Source organism: Pogonomyrmex barbatus, unplaced genomic scaffold (assembly GCF_055798465.1).
Source record: "Pogonomyrmex barbatus isolate J1 unplaced genomic scaffold, ASM5579846v1 scaffold17, whole genome shotgun sequence".
NCBI lineage: Eukaryota > Metazoa > Arthropoda > Insecta > Hymenoptera > Formicidae > Pogonomyrmex > Pogonomyrmex barbatus.
In genome coordinates, this window is record NW_028297113.1 from 6,511,407 (window position 1) to 6,528,950 (window position 17,544).

General features: G+C 40.2%; 1 protein-coding gene across 1 annotated transcript; it reads left to right on the top strand.

Moving 5' to 3' along the window:
• The first annotated feature begins 174 nt into the window (after window positions 1-174).
• LOC105422349 (venom dipeptidyl peptidase 4) lies at window positions 175-13,155 on the top strand. Its single transcript, XM_089074687.1, has 15 exons — window positions 175-569; window positions 1,865-2,313; window positions 3,676-3,733; window positions 3,879-4,108; window positions 4,449-4,523; window positions 4,605-4,657; window positions 5,416-5,612; window positions 5,897-6,066; window positions 7,521-7,621; window positions 7,726-7,974; window positions 8,220-8,434; window positions 9,755-10,037; window positions 11,045-11,239; window positions 11,342-11,502; window positions 11,838-13,155. The coding sequence occupies exons 2-15, from the start codon at window positions 2,299-2,301 to the stop codon at window positions 12,146-12,148; spliced, it is 2,313 nt and encodes a 770-aa protein (XP_088930813.1). The 5' UTR covers window positions 175-569; window positions 1,865-2,298; the 3' UTR covers window positions 12,149-13,155.
• Window positions 13,156-17,544: the final 4,389 nt, after the last annotated feature.

The window sequence follows — 17,544 nt, forward strand, 5'->3', positions numbered from 1 at the left end:
CGAACATTTTCCCTTCGTCTGATCGTCAACGATGCAAGAGCGAGAGCGACCTTACGACCGCGTCAGATTGGCTGATTGCTGCGAGCCAGGGATTCGATGATGACCCACGTGCGAAATGACGTGCGACGAAGAGGGACACGACCGTGTGCGATGACCGATGATGACGGCAATTCTTCCTCCCGCAAAGTGTGTCACGCGCTACACGAGCAGATGAAGCTATGGAAAGAAGGACAGATGATACTTTTCGATCAAGGAATCGAACAGTGTCTGAAATTTCGCAGTTACGATCGTGTCTTTTACATTAGCCAAAGTTGTGAAAAACTGCCGAAGTGAAACGAAAAATTCGCGTGTTAATTCAAAAGTGTGAGAAACATTTGTGAACTTTTATGATAAAAAAAAAGAGAGAGAGAGAGAGAGGAAAGAATATGACGATTGAGAAGTGCAATTATTGAAGGAAGGATAAAGGTGCAGCGTGAGATTTCTTGCTGCTATTCTGCAGAATGAGAAATTTTTTAAAATGATTGATAAATTCAAGAATGGAAGAGACGTTGAAAGGAAAGAACTGATAGGTTCGAATTTTTAGTTTGGATGGTATTATTGCCTACAGTTGAAGAGTAGTCACGAATTCCTTTTTTGATAGTGATATAAGCTTTTTTGCAACGAACGAAAAATGTGCGATAGCTCGACATCTTTATTGTAGAAGGTTTTATGTAAAAAGATTAAAAGGAACCGAGCGCGTGCGTAAAGTCAGACATTGGCACTTTGTGCATTTCGATCGTCACAATATTGAAAACGGAGCACGCCTGGCGCAATGCAATATTTCGAAACGACATATTTCGTGACAAGAGGAAATCGTTAACAACTTTTTGCTTTTATTGCTGACAGAAGTTTTCGACGGCAAATGCATATTTGAGAGACACGCTTGCCATTCGAACAAATGTCTCATCCTTAATCTTTATCTATTATATTAAAAGAAAATAATAAATTATCTTTTTCCATCTTTAAAAACAATATATTTCATTTAATCGTGCAGATTATTATCCAAATGATAATGAATTTATAATCTGCACGGGAAAAAAATATGATGATGTTGAGTCAACAGCATCAAATGTAATTGAAAATAATCTTGATAGTTCAATGGCAGTATTAATGAAAGAAATATATATTGCATGCTGTGTAATCTCGATTGGTGAAATTGATCGATCCTTAATCTATTTAATTGACAGACATATTCGGGGCTGTATTAACCAAGCGCATGTACTAGTTTCTTATCTTACGAAAGCGTGTGGAGATAATCGTCTCTTATTGCTCGCGTAGTTAAATAACAGGCGGCCTTGATAATAATAATATCGCTCAGCTGAGTGCAGTACAACGCATTGTCGCCCGCATTGCCTTTGAATTTCTGTCACGATGTTCGCAATTTTACGGTGATGATTATAAAGTTTATCATTATAACGACGCGCCCGTTCAATTCGTGACGTTTCAGGAAGAAACGTACGCACGTAATCGTGCATAAAAATAATGTTGTTTATCGTGTATAAATACGCAGGAAATATATCACAAATCAGCTGATACTACCAAGTCGTATCTCTCTTCTTCATATACAGCGTGATTCAAAAATTTTATACAGACATAAATATGAATAATTTAGTTATTTAAATCTTTAGAAAGATAAAATGTTATCGATGATATTGTAACAAAACATCAAAATATGCGTAAATGACAATCGATAAAATTACATTTAGTTTTTATTTGATAGAAAAAATTTACTAATTATACATAAAATATATATATAAAAATATATATAAATTAAAATTCTTTTTTGCAATTTGTACATTTTTCTTTTAATTTCTTTAACCTAAAGTTGCAATTCTGAGAAATGATAACATTGACGAAACAAGACTTCCATGGATTTCCCCGGATCTTTATCTGGGACAAGAAGACGAACACGAACAAGGGCAGGGAGACAGAGACATTTGTTTATACGAATCTAATTTCGCGTAAGAGGAGGATCGTCTTCGTCAGCGGCACCGGCAAATATTAGAGCACAACATAATAATGTGTCCTAGACAGAAATGTAAACGCGACGGAAGATACGCGCGTGGGTATGCCCCTGATTTGTCGAAAGAGGTGGGAGCACGTGTCACTGTTGCCGCGAGCACGCCGAGAAAGCACGCGATATATTAGTCTTCGGCGGGCGTACTCGCGAGATCGGCCGTCGCACCGACAGCAGCGATTTCCTCGATCGTCGTCATCACCATCCGGAGTCCGCGTCCCGTAGATCGGCCGGTGATCGCCATGACGAGACACACGGTACGTTTGTATCCGAATCTTCTTCTTTCGCTCTGTAGCCAGCCGTCTTCTCATTTACCAATTACCAGTACCCGGATTTCTCGATTCCCGAGTTCTCCTATTTTCTTTCCCGTCCCCTCCCCCCCTTTTCCCCTCTCATCTCGCAATAATCGTCAGAAGAAGAAATCGATCTTTCTCTCAACTCTCTGCCCGCTCGCGACCGTCGCCTTCGACCTTCTCCATCTTCCGGATCGACAGGGAGAATTGTTTATTTGACCTCGTTGATGTGACGACTTTTATATGCTTGCGATCGGCTACAAAATCGGATATTAAAAAAAGAAAAGAAAGGAGACTGGAGATATGTTTTTTCCCGATATCTTTACCCTTTTGTATTATTTCTGCCTTCCGCGTGCCATCCCTCGTGCGGTGCATTTAAAAGGGGCAGCCCGCCCCGAAAATGAGTATATCGACCTATCGGAACTCTCGATCTCTACCATTATTGCGGAAGGGCTTTTATCCGACTTACTTCTGTTTCGATTTCGCCCATGGGACAGGCACAATGTCCCGACATATCGAGTCGATAAGTTCGTGAGAGCACTTTTCCTCGAGATGCGCGCCGACGATGGAAAAGTTTCGAGGGTTCCGAACTGTCTCGATTTATCGCTCTCCATCTCAAGCTCTTTCGCGTCCCTTTCCTTTGTCGTAGAATATACACGGTGATGCGAGACATTGCACTCGAGGTATTAAACTCACGTAACAATAAGTTATTTTTTTAGATTCGACTTTCCCGATATCTGTTATCGCCAATTTCGATTTCCGTCGCGTCAATATTGATTAACTCAATTCTTGATTGATCGCGCTCTTCTTTTTCGCTCATATTAATGATAAGACTGTAACTGATAACAGAGTTCGAAGCACAGGTAGAAAATAAATAATCTCGAATTAAACAAAAACATCAACGGCTTCTACAATGGCAGAGAGAGAGAGAGAGAGAGAGAGAGAGATTTCCAAGCTGCTTCCGTTTCGTCGTTAACGGAATCGTTTTTTTTTTACTCGCGATCGAAATTTCAAAGGGCGAAAGAACAGAGAAATAATCATTTCCCTCGTAAAAATAACGCTCATTGGCTGAAAGAAATGCTAATGATCCGTAAAATGGAGCAAAACTGTTCGCGGTTACTGAAAGTAGTCGAGAATTCGCGAAGATACGAGCGCAGCATTGTTGGAAGTTCGTGCGATAATAGTAACTTTGTTTTCAAAATTTTTTTGCGCAATACCGTTTTGCCGCCCGTTCGTTGAATTTATATGCGCGTAATCGTAATAGAACGAAGGACGAATTTCCGTGATTATTTTTTTTTTTTTTTTGATAAACCGAAATTCTTTCAGACTTTCCAACTTCTGATACTGTGCGCCTTTGCGTTCATCATCGGCCAATCACGGACAAGTAGGTGGATTGATTTAACATCTCGTATAATTATCAGCAAATTAATATTCAACACGTACAACTTTGATCGTTACTTTTGGAAATATGAATTGAAATAAATCTCATTATTATAAACGTTGCTTTTAAACGGTTTTAATTTACATAGTTCCACACGTTGACGACGTTAGCGCCAATGACACCGACACCGAGGAGATCGTCAGGAAACCGTTCTCCTTGGAGGAGGCGTACCTCCGTCTCTTTCACTCGTTCGGCTTCAACGGCAGCTGGATCTCCGATGACGAATTTATCGTTGGAAACATGCTCACGGGCGACATTACTCTTACCAACGTAAAAACAGCGGAGACGAAAGAGTTTTTCAACGGAACAGATTTACCAGTAAGGAGTACACTTTGCGATCTACCGATTGCGATTTAAACTTTGAAATTTGCGATTGACTGATTTCGTCATCAGAGAAAGATATTACGAGTTTATGCCTCAGTTATGGCCTCGTGACGTTTGCGGTCAGAAATTAAATGAAGTACTCTTTACGAGTTTTGTCCGGTGTCGTCTGCGAGGGAATATATTTCCCAATACTTGAAACGAGTTGTTCCGAGCAATCTGTTCTAAGATGATTATTTACTTTGGTGTCTCTCCCGCAAAATGGATAGACATTCCTACGCGCCGAGAGGTTAAATAATGTTTTCATGTTAAAGTTCGATGTTTGGATTTGTTTCAGCTGTCATACAAAATTAGCATGGCAACTATTTCGGCCGACAGACAGTACATCCTCTTTGGTTATAATATTAGACAAGTGAGTAGATTAATTGTTTAATATCTTTACACTCGTTGAAATAATATAATAAAGTGAGTCTGAAATAAATGGCTTGCACAGGTGTTCAGATACTCGACCGTTAGAAACTACGTGGTGTACGACATGAAGAACGGGTAAGTTTTTGATTCGTTTATATTTTTATGGCATACGATACTTATTGTCGGTCATATCTCCGCTGATAATATTAACTATTCACCGATAAGCTCGATTGTAAAATGCCATGCTTTCCATGGCAGTTTCTTTTTGAAATGAAGCAACAAACATTAATGCGATTAGACAACCGGCCTTTGTGCGTGGAAAAAAATCTCTGTCGAGTCAAAAACAGCATCAAACGTAATTGGAAATAATCTTATTGATTCAACGGCTATTAATAGAAGTAATATGTATGCATTTTTTTCATTAATACTGAAGTAAAACAAAATTATTATCGATTATATTTGATACTGTTAATTTAACATCAGTTTTTTTTTTTTCATGCAACATAAACAGGTTTTTAAGTGGCCACATAAACAAAGTTGTTTAATCACATCTGTTTTACTAATTAACGTCATTCAAATGTGAGTTTCCGCCTGAGGCCGCTTTAAAAAATTGTTTGTTCACTATTTTAACATCTCTCTGCCGCATACCGAACGGTTCAGAGTACAAGTATTTCCTTCTTCAATCTCTTCTTTAATTTGAATTCGGAGTGACTTTTTTTTTTCATTATCGCAATTGTCATTATTTCCATCTCAATTGTTACCTCACTCGTAACTGATAAGAAAATCTTGCATTTACATTATGTTTTTAAAGTATCTTCTTTCTCGTAATAAGAATAAATTTTAACTAAAATATTCCCTAATATTCTAACTAAAATTTCTTTATACATTTATAGTACATTTCAAGAAATAGCGAATGAAGCCTTTATCTCGCTGGCATTGTGGTCACCGATCGGCAGTGATTTGATTTACGTTCTCGATAATGATATTTATCATATGACTTTCAATGGCAGTGAGAATGTAGTACGAAGATTGACGACGGACGGCGAATCCGGAATCTTTTACAATGGAATTCCAGATTGGGTATACGAAGGTAAACTTGTTTTCTCGTAATTTAAATAAATGTATAGATAAGCTACTTTATATTATATAAAATACCTTTTAACAAATGTATTGAAAATATTTTATATAATATACATATATATACTTTTTTATAAATATAAAATATTTTATATTATATTAAAAGATTTATGTGTAATACAAAAGCAAATATCAGAAAGAGAATTATATACATCGCGAAGAATACCCATCGCGAAGAATACCTATCTGTGTCGGATAATTACAAATGACAAACGCAATCGCAAATGTTAATTACAGAGGAAGTATTCGCAAACCCGACCGCGATGTGGTATTCACCGGATGGAAAGCATCTGGCCTTTGCAACCTTCAATGATACTGTAGTAAAGGACATGGCATATTTTCATTATGGCGCCCCAGGCTCTCTTGAGGACCAATATCCCACGGAAGTGAAGATAAAGTATCCTAAGGTAAGACTCTACTTAAAAAATAATAGCCTCTACATTTACATATTCAATATGAAAATTTAAAAAATACCAAATGAGGAACAAAGATATTTATTTCGTAATCCAAGTATTCAAGTAAATATCTTTAAGATATTTGTAAAATCACGTCATCAGTCTCTTCTTCTCATCTTAATCTTTTTTCCTTTTCTTAACCCTTATTTTGCTTAGCTTTAATTATATATTACAAATTATTAATAATTATCAATAATACAGCGATATTAATATTAAAATCATTATTGTTCCCACATGAATAATATTGATAAGTCCACCACTGAGGACTCGGCTAATCATCTCCACTCGGCAAAATCGGCTATTGTCGTAACGAGTTGAAAGGACTGCCGTTCTTCCGTTTAACTCGAGCTTACTCCACCATGGATTTCATCTTCCGCGTGCATGTGTCGGCACGTGCGGATAATCCAATTGTCGAAGTATGCCGACAGAAGGGCATTCTTCTGTGAAAAAAGCGCGAAATCTTTCTCGTTCTTCGTTAAATCTATGTTTCTTGAAAAATGACAAGCACAGTCTCTCTTTATTAGCCATAGATTTAGCAGTTGATCTCTTAAATTAAGTAAAATTATTTAAGTAAAATTATTAAAAATATCGCTTAATTGATATCGGATATATATATTAATTATTCATCTACATTCCGTTTTAAATTGATATCAAAAATGAGAAATATAAAATCCATAAATACGAATATATATTTATGCGAAAAATGTTTGTAAAGAGGGCGATGTTCAAAGAAATATTTTAAAATCCGAAATCTGAGCTTTCGAATCTCTTCGAGCTTTTTCCTCGGTGATGCTTCTGCACCATGTGGTACGAAACGTGAAAGTCGACCGTGAGAAATTGACAAAAAAAGCTTTACTTCTGAGATCATGTACGGATTTGAAAAATTCTTTTTCTATTTCACTTGGAAGCCTTTGAAAGCTTAAAGCTATCTCTCTAAAATTTTAAAAACTATGCTATGTTAACTAGGTTTTTTTATCGTGAACTACAGTAATTAATATTGAAGTAAGTGAAAATATATTTTATATGATAAAATTGAGATAAGTAAAGTAAACATTATAAAAAAATAATAAAATAATAACATTTTAACTATTCAATTAAAAACAGATTTTCTTACAGAGACGAAACATTTTAGAAAAATTATTCTTAATTTATTTCTTCATAAAAATTTAACTAATTTGGTTTTTACAGATTTGAAAATAATTTTGTTGGATCATCAAAATAATTATGTAGGACGCTTAAGAATGAGGACAGTATTGCAAAAATTTGTTACATTTCAGTGACCAATTTGAATGATTTAGAATTTTTTAATGAGTCGAGAAAATTATTTTTAGATTTGTATTTGATCAAATTTTTAGATACTTCAGCAAAATTGATGAATAAATATCATTTTTTATACATATTTTTAGACAGGTACACCGAACCCGATAGTATCTTTATCAGTAATCGATTTAAGCGATCCGTCGTCAAAAGCAGTCACATTGGAAGCGCCTGTTGATGTAGTTGGCAGGTAAGTTTACAAATTCTTGCTATTAACAATAACAATCGCCATAATTATTTTCGGATCATCGTGCTGTTAATGTTAATATTACTATTTGATGCTCGTATTTGCAGTGACCACGTTCTCTTCACCGTGAGCTGGTGGGACGAGACACACGTGATCGCGACATGGACGAATCGCGTGCAAAACCAATCTCAACTGGTTATGTACGACACGCAGGGTTCTGGTAATCCGATTTTGTACGACGAGGAGACTGAGGGCTGGCTCCAGCCGAATCGCCCCATAAAAAGCGGTACTTACGCGTTGCTCTTACGACGGGAGGATTCCGGCACCAGTGCCGGCAGATTCCGTCATATAAACAGGTAAATGGTGTCGATATAATTCATGAGGGAAATACGTCTCTATAAGTTTACAAAAAGAATCGCAATTCTCTCAGAACATTCCGAGATTTTTTCACTTTCCAATTCTGAATGAATCATAAAATTACGCTCTTCATAGCTTTCTCATAATTCAGTCCAGAAGTTTGACGTCGATGATCGTAAAATGTCAGAAATCTTTCAAGTTCGCCATTCGTCTTTTTGTAATTTCATTCACGTCATATTATCAGGTACAAGTACGAGGGTGGCCAGTTCACGTCGCCGGTGGATTTAACGCCCGGTCCCTCCGAGGTTCACACGATCCTGGCCGTCGATTCGGTCAGAGGCAGGGTTTACTATCTCGCCACGGCGCCGGGTGAACCGTCCCAGAGGAATTTGTATTCGGTGCCTCTGGACGCAAGCCAGAAACCGACTTGCATATCCTGCGAGGTGCTCACGCCGGAAGGTGAGTCCTCGAAATCGCGAATATGAGGGAAAAGAGAGCGAGCGAGAGAGGATACGAGAGAGATAGAGGAAGAAAGGAGGGGGGAATGACGTCTGGTATTTTTCATCAATTTAATATGACGATCTTACGTCGCGGGCAAACGTGATCTCGTGAGAGCGTTCAGCGTCGTCGGAATATTCTATTTAAACTACGGCGTCTCTCGCGGGAGGTATATATTTTACGCGGGGGGGCATGAAAACTTCATAGCCCTTAATGTCCGATCGTTTGTTCTACTTAGATTCGCGTCCAGTCCTCGAACCGTGGCCGCGGACTCGGAGGATGCTTAAGTAGGATTCCGTAAGTAGCGGAGAAATTTCGGGACGACTCATCGTCAACAGCATTTGTAACTTGTTCAGGCGATAGGTACATGATCCAATTAAAACGGAAAATCCATCGGGAATAATCTCATCTGACGAAAGCCGCAAGTCGCGTTCATGAATATTTAGCGCGCGCGCGCGCGTATATATGTGTAACGAGGAGTTGGTAGACTCGCGAGAGAGATCTACGCGAGGCTACGGAAGGCGATATGACGTGGAATCTACGGGAACTTTGCTCCCGTGGAAGATCCTCGCAATTTTTCCTCAAATATTTTCAAGGCGCGCCAAAAGTTGCGCGAATTCAAATAGGAATTTCCGAATTTTCCCGCATGAACCCCCTGGCACGAACTTATCTCCGTGCGAATTCACCACCTCCTATCGCCACCCTCTATCGCCTACGCGATAAGATTACGAAAGATTCGACTCTTAATTCGTAGGCGGGACAAGTCGCGACAAGTGAAAAGGCAGGACTGAAATATTACTTTTCGCGCAAGTTTTTCCGGCTATCGGCGGCAGCTGCGCTCACCAGACGGAGCGCTATCGCGTAAAGAAGATTAATTCGCCAAACTATTTGCATCCCCGCGAGAAAAAAATCAATCGTCCGTGAAGGGTCCGTACCTTCGGCCGATGCCGAGGTACAGATCCTATATCCGTTAAAATATGATGTTTGCCGGAATTTATTTCGGCCGGTGAAAGTGCCGAAATTTACGCCTCCCGTTTCCTTCGAGGCTGGAGGCCAACCAACGTGCGTCGAGAATCGGTGGCCAGAATTTTCATGCAAGTCTTGATATTACGTACGTGGTATATGTATATATCCGAAAGTAAAAAACACGAGAATAAGCACGAGCAACGTGCTCGAAATTGAAAAGGGTTTAAGTGGCTTATAGAAATGGGGGGGGGGGGGGGAGGGAAACGAAGATATTCCGCAGCCACGGATCGATCTCGTCCTATTTGAATGTTGCAGGAAACAGATGCGCCTACGCGACCGCGTCCTTTTCACTTCTCAGATCCTATTACAGCCTCATCTGTTCCGGGCCCGACCCGGCCACGGTGACGATCAACGACGCGAATCATCAGCCAGTCTTGACTTGGAAGCTCAACGAGATGGTGAGGACTCTCTTGTCGCGACGATTGATACCGCAACGAAAAGATTTCAACGTTACCGTGAATGGCTACGACGCCAGGGTCAGGTTACTCCTGCCGCCAGATTTCGACGAAAACGAAACGTATCCCTTATTGGTATTTGTGTAAGTATTCAAGTTCTCTCTGATATGAGTAACGCGAAATTCGCTACGGACGGCGTAAAAATATCGGCAAATATTTCTCCGCGTGGTACTTCAGGGAATATTTATTTGATTTTTTTTTTGCGTCTAGCGATAAGATTTTTTTTTTTTTTTAATTATAAAAATAAGAATATAGAACGGAATGTATGGTGAATAAAATCCAGCGTCGTATATGTTAGACAATAAGATCAATTTTATTGTCAGATATATATATTTATACATATATATATATATATATATACTATATATTTCCGTATTGTCATATATATCATATCACATTTGATTCGTATACCAATATGTAAGAATATTTTTATGACGTTACTACACGCAGATTTCAGAAAATGTTAAATAAAATAACTTAGGAGCAACAAATTTCTTAGCGGAACATTTTCATTTTGCAGAGCACATAATTTTCAATTAAAGCTACAGTTGCCTAAATTTATAAATTGCAAGTCTAACCACGCATTTTTCAAGAGAGATTAATTAATATTCCATTTTTATTATCTTATGAATATTTTCAAAAAATTGGATAACGTCAAACGTTAATGTTTCCATCCAGTGTGCCGTATATATATATATATATATATTGTTAATAGCGATTGCAATTAACAGTTAACCACGATGCAATTACTGACTTTAATCAGCGTACGCCATCATGATTGATCGATACGCAAAAGGATATGCAATTTCCATTTAGAATTGTTTACTCGGTCGATTCATGCTGGAGCTCTCGGAACGATCGATTACCTTTAAATGATCCTCGCGCACATTTCCCTTCTCTCTTAAGAAGCATTTGCGACGTATCGAGCGCTTCACCTACTTAGAAATTCATGCTACCCATTTGTAGCTCTAAAATCGACCGGCGCGCAGTGACGTGGGACATGATAAACCGTTCCGCGAAAGCCATTATTCTCTTCGTTTCGACTTTTCATTCCGATTAAGATATTACGTAAGACGTTTGAAATCCGCAGCTACGCCGGCCCGAACACGGTCAGGATCGTCGACGAAGGCAAATTCGAGTACGACCATTACATTACGACCAATCGACGTGCGATTTACGCATGGATCGATGGACGAGGATCAGCTTTCAAGGGTAGCAAAATGCTTTTCGAGATATACCGCAATATGGGCACCGTCGAAGTCGCCGATACGATCGCTGTCACCGCGTGAGTAATGCGAAAGTGATCGAAAGCAGCGTGGCTTTTACTTAGCGGCCGCGCCACGTCACTTCGAACATAAAAAAAAAATGTGTTTTTTCCTTGTCGTAGAATTCTGCAGAAACAATATAAATGGATCGACGCGAACAGAACTGGTATATGGGGCTGGAGCTACGGCGGCTTCACCACCGGCATGGTAATGGCGACGGATACCGCCTCCGTCTTCAAGTGCGGTATATCCGTCGCGCCTGTGACTTCGTGGATCTATTACGGTAATTAATAGCGGAAACAGCTATCGTCTACAGAGGCGTAGAAAAATGAGATTATTTTCTCCACGCGGAAAGAACAGCCTTACTAACTATATTATTTCCAATAATCCGGTTGTTTCCGGCTAAATTTTTAGAAACTTTACAATTTCGGCAAAACCCGCTCTTTCTCACTTTTCAATAATAACCCTAATGTCGGAACGAATGGCACTTGCACCAATTGTTATTTTTCAAAAAGTAACCTTAATGAATGGCACTTCCATCAATGATGTATCTCTAATTCGAGCCTCAACGAGAGGTTCCCCTCGGAATTGTCATCTCGACCCGTTGACTCGTTGCAGATTCCATCTATACGGAACGATTCATGGGATTGATAGAGGACAACCTCGGCGGCTACAACCGCACAGATATCTCGCGACTGGTGGGGGGAATACGCGGCAAAAAGTACATGTTGATACACGGCACCGCGGACGACAACGTGCACTACCAGCAGGCGCTGGCGCTCGCCAAGTCGCTGGAATATAATGACATCCTGTTCGAGCAAGTCACGTACACGGACGAGGCGCACTCTCTCGAACACGTATCCCCTCACCTCTATCATACAATGGACAAATTTTGGGGCGAGTGCTTCGGCTGGGGTCGTGCTCGCTGATCTAGGGGCCCGTTCTAGGCGTCGCCAGACGAGAGAACGTCGTCCTCGCAGCGACAAATTCGTCGTCTTCGCTAAGCGCCAGATCTTTACGACGCGAGAAACGCACATGGCCGAGGAATCGAGGATGATTATCGAAAAGAAACGTGTGATTTTATTCAGATCGTTGACATGGAAAAATTACCCTACGTGTATTTGCTATTGTTAATATCGTCAAAGAGCTTATCGTTAAAATTAAGGGCAGCTATTTTGAAGTAGTTTGCCTTAAAACTAAATCTAAAGATATCGATGGTGGCAATAAGTAAACATTTCATAATAATCTTTTTATTAACGAAATCACACGCATAAAATAAAAATTATAAAATAAAAAAAATATAAAAATATAAAAGTATATATGAAAAATATAAAAAATTCCATGTCGATAAAATAGATAAATTAGAGTATACTTCAAAATTTTTATAATTTTTACAAAAATTTTTATCTATTATTATTGCTATTATATAAATAAAAATCTGCTAAAAAATTACGGTTTTGCAATTATATAATATTTTTTATTGACACCATCGATATGTCTAAATGGATTAAATTTGATCGTATATAGAACATTTATAACGGAAGTATCTTTATATATTTATATAACATGTATATATGTTGTTAAATTTATCTTGCGTGTTTTGTTGATCTCGGTAAATCTCTACCAAAGAAATTTTTTACCAATAATATACAAAAGTTCCTGTTATCATTTAGTGCCAAACATAAATTGCAATTAAGTTAACAATTTTTGATTCGTCTATCGAGCGAAGGAAGCTTTGCTTGTGCCATATTTTCGAGGAAATATTATATTCATTAATGTGTGAATATATCAAAATTTATAAAAATAGACGGAATGTACATGTAATATAAAACTTCTATCTAGGATTTCAATATCACGACATGTTACAAAATGTGCCTTTTTGTCTGTCTCCACAGAAACAGACAGATCAAAATAAATTGTATCTATCAAAAAAAAATTTCCGTTTTGCCAAATTAATATATCACAACTTAAATATTTCCTATACAATAATTATAATTGTTTCGTTATAGTATAATAATTGCACACTCTTCAAATTGAACTAATTTTGACAATATAAATATTAAGAAAATTTGTGATAATCGAAAAATTTTATTCGTAAACTAGATTTCGATATCAATTCTAAAAATGAAGAAAATTGCGACTATGTTGTTATTCATAGCAACGCATCCTCAAAATTTATCCCTCTGCTCAGTGACCTAGATTTTCATATTTCCGATCGGGACGAAATAAGTTTCGTGTTGTTTTCCTCTTGTGTAGAAAATAAATTAATAAACATATATAATACATACATCGTTCTTGGGCGTTCAAGCGTTGATGATTATAATTTTACCCATCATCTCGTTTTACCTGTCCAACTCGATCAATCAGTCCGAGCAAAGCGACTTTTGGGAAAATTTAATCATTCTATCCATCGTGTCCGCGAGTCTTTCTTGTATGTCGAGGAATGTATGGGCGAAATTTCGAGGCAAGTTGACTCGCTGACCTGGAATCTTCGACAGTCGAGGAGAAAAATGTTTGCTCAAACATCGGGGCGAGTTTCTACCGAGTTTCATGATTCTTTTCGATCAGCGGAGATCAAGGGGGCCCTCGGATATTCGATTTTAAATTGTTATTTTCGATATTGTCCAAATCCTCCGTATCTATTGAAACACTTTCCGCGAAAAACATTTTTTCCGAGAGCGAGTCTGTGCAATTATATCGTATTATTAAGTATCGCGGATGTATTCATTATTAACAGAATATGAATAATAAAATTGGATACAACACTCTTGTTAATTGTTCGCACGCGGTATAATACGGATGCGGCGCGCCCCGCTCACGTAACAGCGTTAGTAGCAGCTGGGATCGATATTTCCATTCTCCCATACGTTCGCGTCAAGTCGGATCGCCGAGATTGCAAGGAAATAATATTAACGATTAATGACGTTGAATATCCACCTGGATGAGAATTGGAGTGAGGCCTCCCCTCACACACGCTGACGGCTTGAGCGCTTTAATAGCTGAAGAACAGTTAAGGCGAGAAGGTTGTCTTAACACGCGAGCTCACGATATGGCAGGCAGTCAGATTGATCTAGACGTACCTTGGAATTATTCTTTTTCAGTATGGCGGCCGTTTGGACAGCTGGTTTTAGATTCGCGGTTGAAAACGATAGAATTTTAAGAAAAAAAGTTTTTGTAAAATCATAATTTTAATTTTAATTTTTTTCCAGGGGAGTTTGAACCCTCTAAACTCCCCCTCCCCTCAGATACAGCACCACAATCTCAATTAAATTAATTAATTAATTAATAATATTTTAGGTTACGCTCGATTTATTCCTCGTGTACAGTTAACAAGAGTATAGTCAAGAAAATGCAAGCGGCAGTCGCGGAAAGTTTAGCTGGAAGATATGCGAAATAAGTCGAATGCGACGAGAGACGAGGGGGATGAAAGACAGACGCGAATCTATAGACCGCAGAAATTGTCAGGAAAATCGATTCGCGGCGGAGAAGGGCCGCCTTTAAGATTGAATTGCGGCGAGTCCGAAGAAGGAAGAGGAAACTACGCGCGGCTCGCGACTACTCGGCGAGTTCCTTTTCTAAACAAAAGGCAGGCAGCCTATTTCCCGGACTGCGGTAGAATCTGCGACAGGGGATCGGGGGGTGGGGGGGGAGGGGGGGAAGAGGAGCATTAAAGCGCGCTGGCCATTGTCGGTCGCGCAAGTTCTCGCCGGAGCGAAAACAATGCCGCACGCGTCGTCATCGAGCCGCTGTCATCGTCCGCTTTTCATCCCCCCCGTATAAATGCTATCGGTGGATAGCGATCTCCGACCGCGGGAACGAATGGTACGCGCGAGTCCGACCGACGAGACGCAACCCTTTTCCGCTGACTAGAAAGTTTCCGAAGGAAACGCGCGGACGGACAAGTGGGTCGGGTGGGCGGCCAGAACGAAGTGACGCTCTAATTTGATACCCCTCTCAGATAATTTCATTTCACTTTATTTAATAACAGCGAAGCTCCCTTTTTGTTATTTGATGTTTCACGAGGGTTCTCGACAGCGACAGTTAACAATGATAAGAATCACAGAGCCCCCTCCCCCCCCCCCCCAAGATTTTTCTCGAAATTATCAACAGTAAAGTTTGATCGAAGATAATGGAAGTATCATGAAGAAGACAAATACTGGCGAAAGCTCGAAGAGATTGCATTCAAGAATTAATTCCCAAATGAAGCCGAACGCGCGTACTGCTGTTAATCGATTTTCTGTTACTACCCCCGTGAGTTAAGCGAATCTACTTCGCATTGACAATTCCCGGAATCGTGAACGGGATCCCGGATTCCATCGTCCGAATAGGACCCATAGAAAGTGAAGAACCGTGGCAGATTCGAGTGATAGGCGATCGGATGTCTATGGCACGTTCATCCTGCTATTGAAGAATCCTGTTACCGAAAGCGTTGCGTTAGCGCGCTTTCGAATAACGTCACCGTGGGTGTGACCAGCGGAACGGAGAGAGAGAGAGAGAGAAAGAGAGAGAAAGAGAGAGAAGGAGAGGAGGAAACTCCATTTCTACCTACATCTACAACGCGCGCCGATGGCTTTTGCGAAAAAAAAAAAAAAATCAATTGTATAAAGCGGAAGTGTCAAAGCCGTTCGGAACACGCGGTGACGCGGTTGCGCGATTCGCCTATTGTTTTTCGTTTAACGAAAACACGGCCGTTCCGACAAGAGTCATTTGTAAATGCATATGTCATCAGGTGCTCTCCCTCCCGCTGAGAGAGGAAATCTCGCCACTAAGAGTTCGCGTTTGGTAGTTCACGTGATAAATTGTTAGTTCAACTTCATCGGGGTGCTAATTATCTAAATTGCATTTTCTCGTATATATCTCGGAAAAAACGGATCGCACGACGGCTTGCACGATGACTTAACGTATTCACATCGCATTTTCGTCGCAGCCTCGTCGCGAACGAAACACGAATTTCGTTACGCTGAAATTCCCACCGCGTCGATCGTCGCGTAATCGACCTGCGGCCTTCGCGCGAAATGTCACCGGGGGAAAGTCCGCCCGCCGCGATGCTACGTTCCGCCGCGCATCCGTTCCGGATCTGCCGCGAATTTACCGCAGATCGAAGCTGCATCGATTTCGATCGGGCCCGCGAGACGAATTTCCGCCTCTCGAGCGCGGCCTCTCGAAAGCTCGTTATTGCCTTTTGTGCGCAACGCCATTCTCGAATTCATCGCATAGGACGAATCGTCCGTGCCGTCTCGACGGGGTGAAAGCGCTACCAATGGGTGAACGTCGTTCTCCTTTGCGAGATGGAGAATCAGAGCGGAAACTGTTTCGCCGAAATAAGTAATTATAAGGGTAATATTAGATTGACGCGAAAGACTTGTCAAAGTTGCAAAACAAAATTGCAATAAGGTCAAAGGGAAAAATTTCCATTGTGGAAGTCGGTCCATCCTTTCTGTTTAATTTAAGGAAAAATTTTTCAGTGCTCTTTTTAAAGGATTATTTTTCAACTAATTTTACTAGTAGAACTAATTTTTTAAAGAATTACGTACTTTGAGTTTCTGATTTTATTTGATAAAGAAATGGCGAACCCTTGATCCAATACAAATGTTTATTATTATCCTATAGCCAGATGCTTTTAAAAATGATGCATGAATAAACGCGAATAATCGTAACAATCGAACAAATGGAATATGAAAGTATAATGGATCCCATTCGCGTTTCATTCTATTACCGTTGAGAAGATTCGATGCTCCCCTTCAGTTCGAACGGATTCTCCCGCTTACAAATTCCCCCGCGTCATCATTGAGCGCACTAATGACTCTCCCGATGGAGAAAATAGCACTGTTCGACAACCCGCCGTGACTTATCTGACAATCGGACGGGTTGTCCTCTCGCGAGGAACAGCGAAAGGTCCCGTCCTTACGGCCGCGAAAGGTTTCCTGGACGATTAATCTCCCATCTGCCGACCCTGGCCCCTAAAATGGAAAGGTTTTCGGAGTCAAGGACGCGCATGCAATGTTTCTTGTTCCGCCAATCGATATTCCCTTGAATAAGGCTAGAACCGCCGCGGCTTTTCATTTTGCGTGACCACGAAGGGAGGTAACCCTCGGTGCCGGACTATAGTCGGCACGAGATTCCTGGAGGGGGGGGGGGTAGTACCAGGCGGTGACGTGGTACGATACTTCGCCGAGGTCCTTTATGCCCATGTGCTAGACGGGACCACGTCCGAGATTATGCACCGCTATTCTCGGTCGTCTCTCGGTCGACGATCTATAGGGCGGTAATTACGATCTCGCGTGTGAGAACGTTATTATCGTGTACAGACGACGTATATTCACGC

What these genes read in the sequence shown, in the direction of transcription:
- LOC105422349 (XM_089074687.1), top strand. An exon ending in TATCCCTTATTGGTATTTGT is followed by an intron (nt 10,038 to 11,044) that starts GTAAGTATTCAA and finishes TGAAATCCGCAG; the next exon opens with CTACGCCGGCCCGAACACGG. An exon ending in GATACGATCGCTGTCACCGC is followed by an intron (nt 11,240 to 11,341) that starts GTGAGTAATGCG and finishes TCCTTGTCGTAG; the next exon opens with AATTCTGCAGAAACAATATA.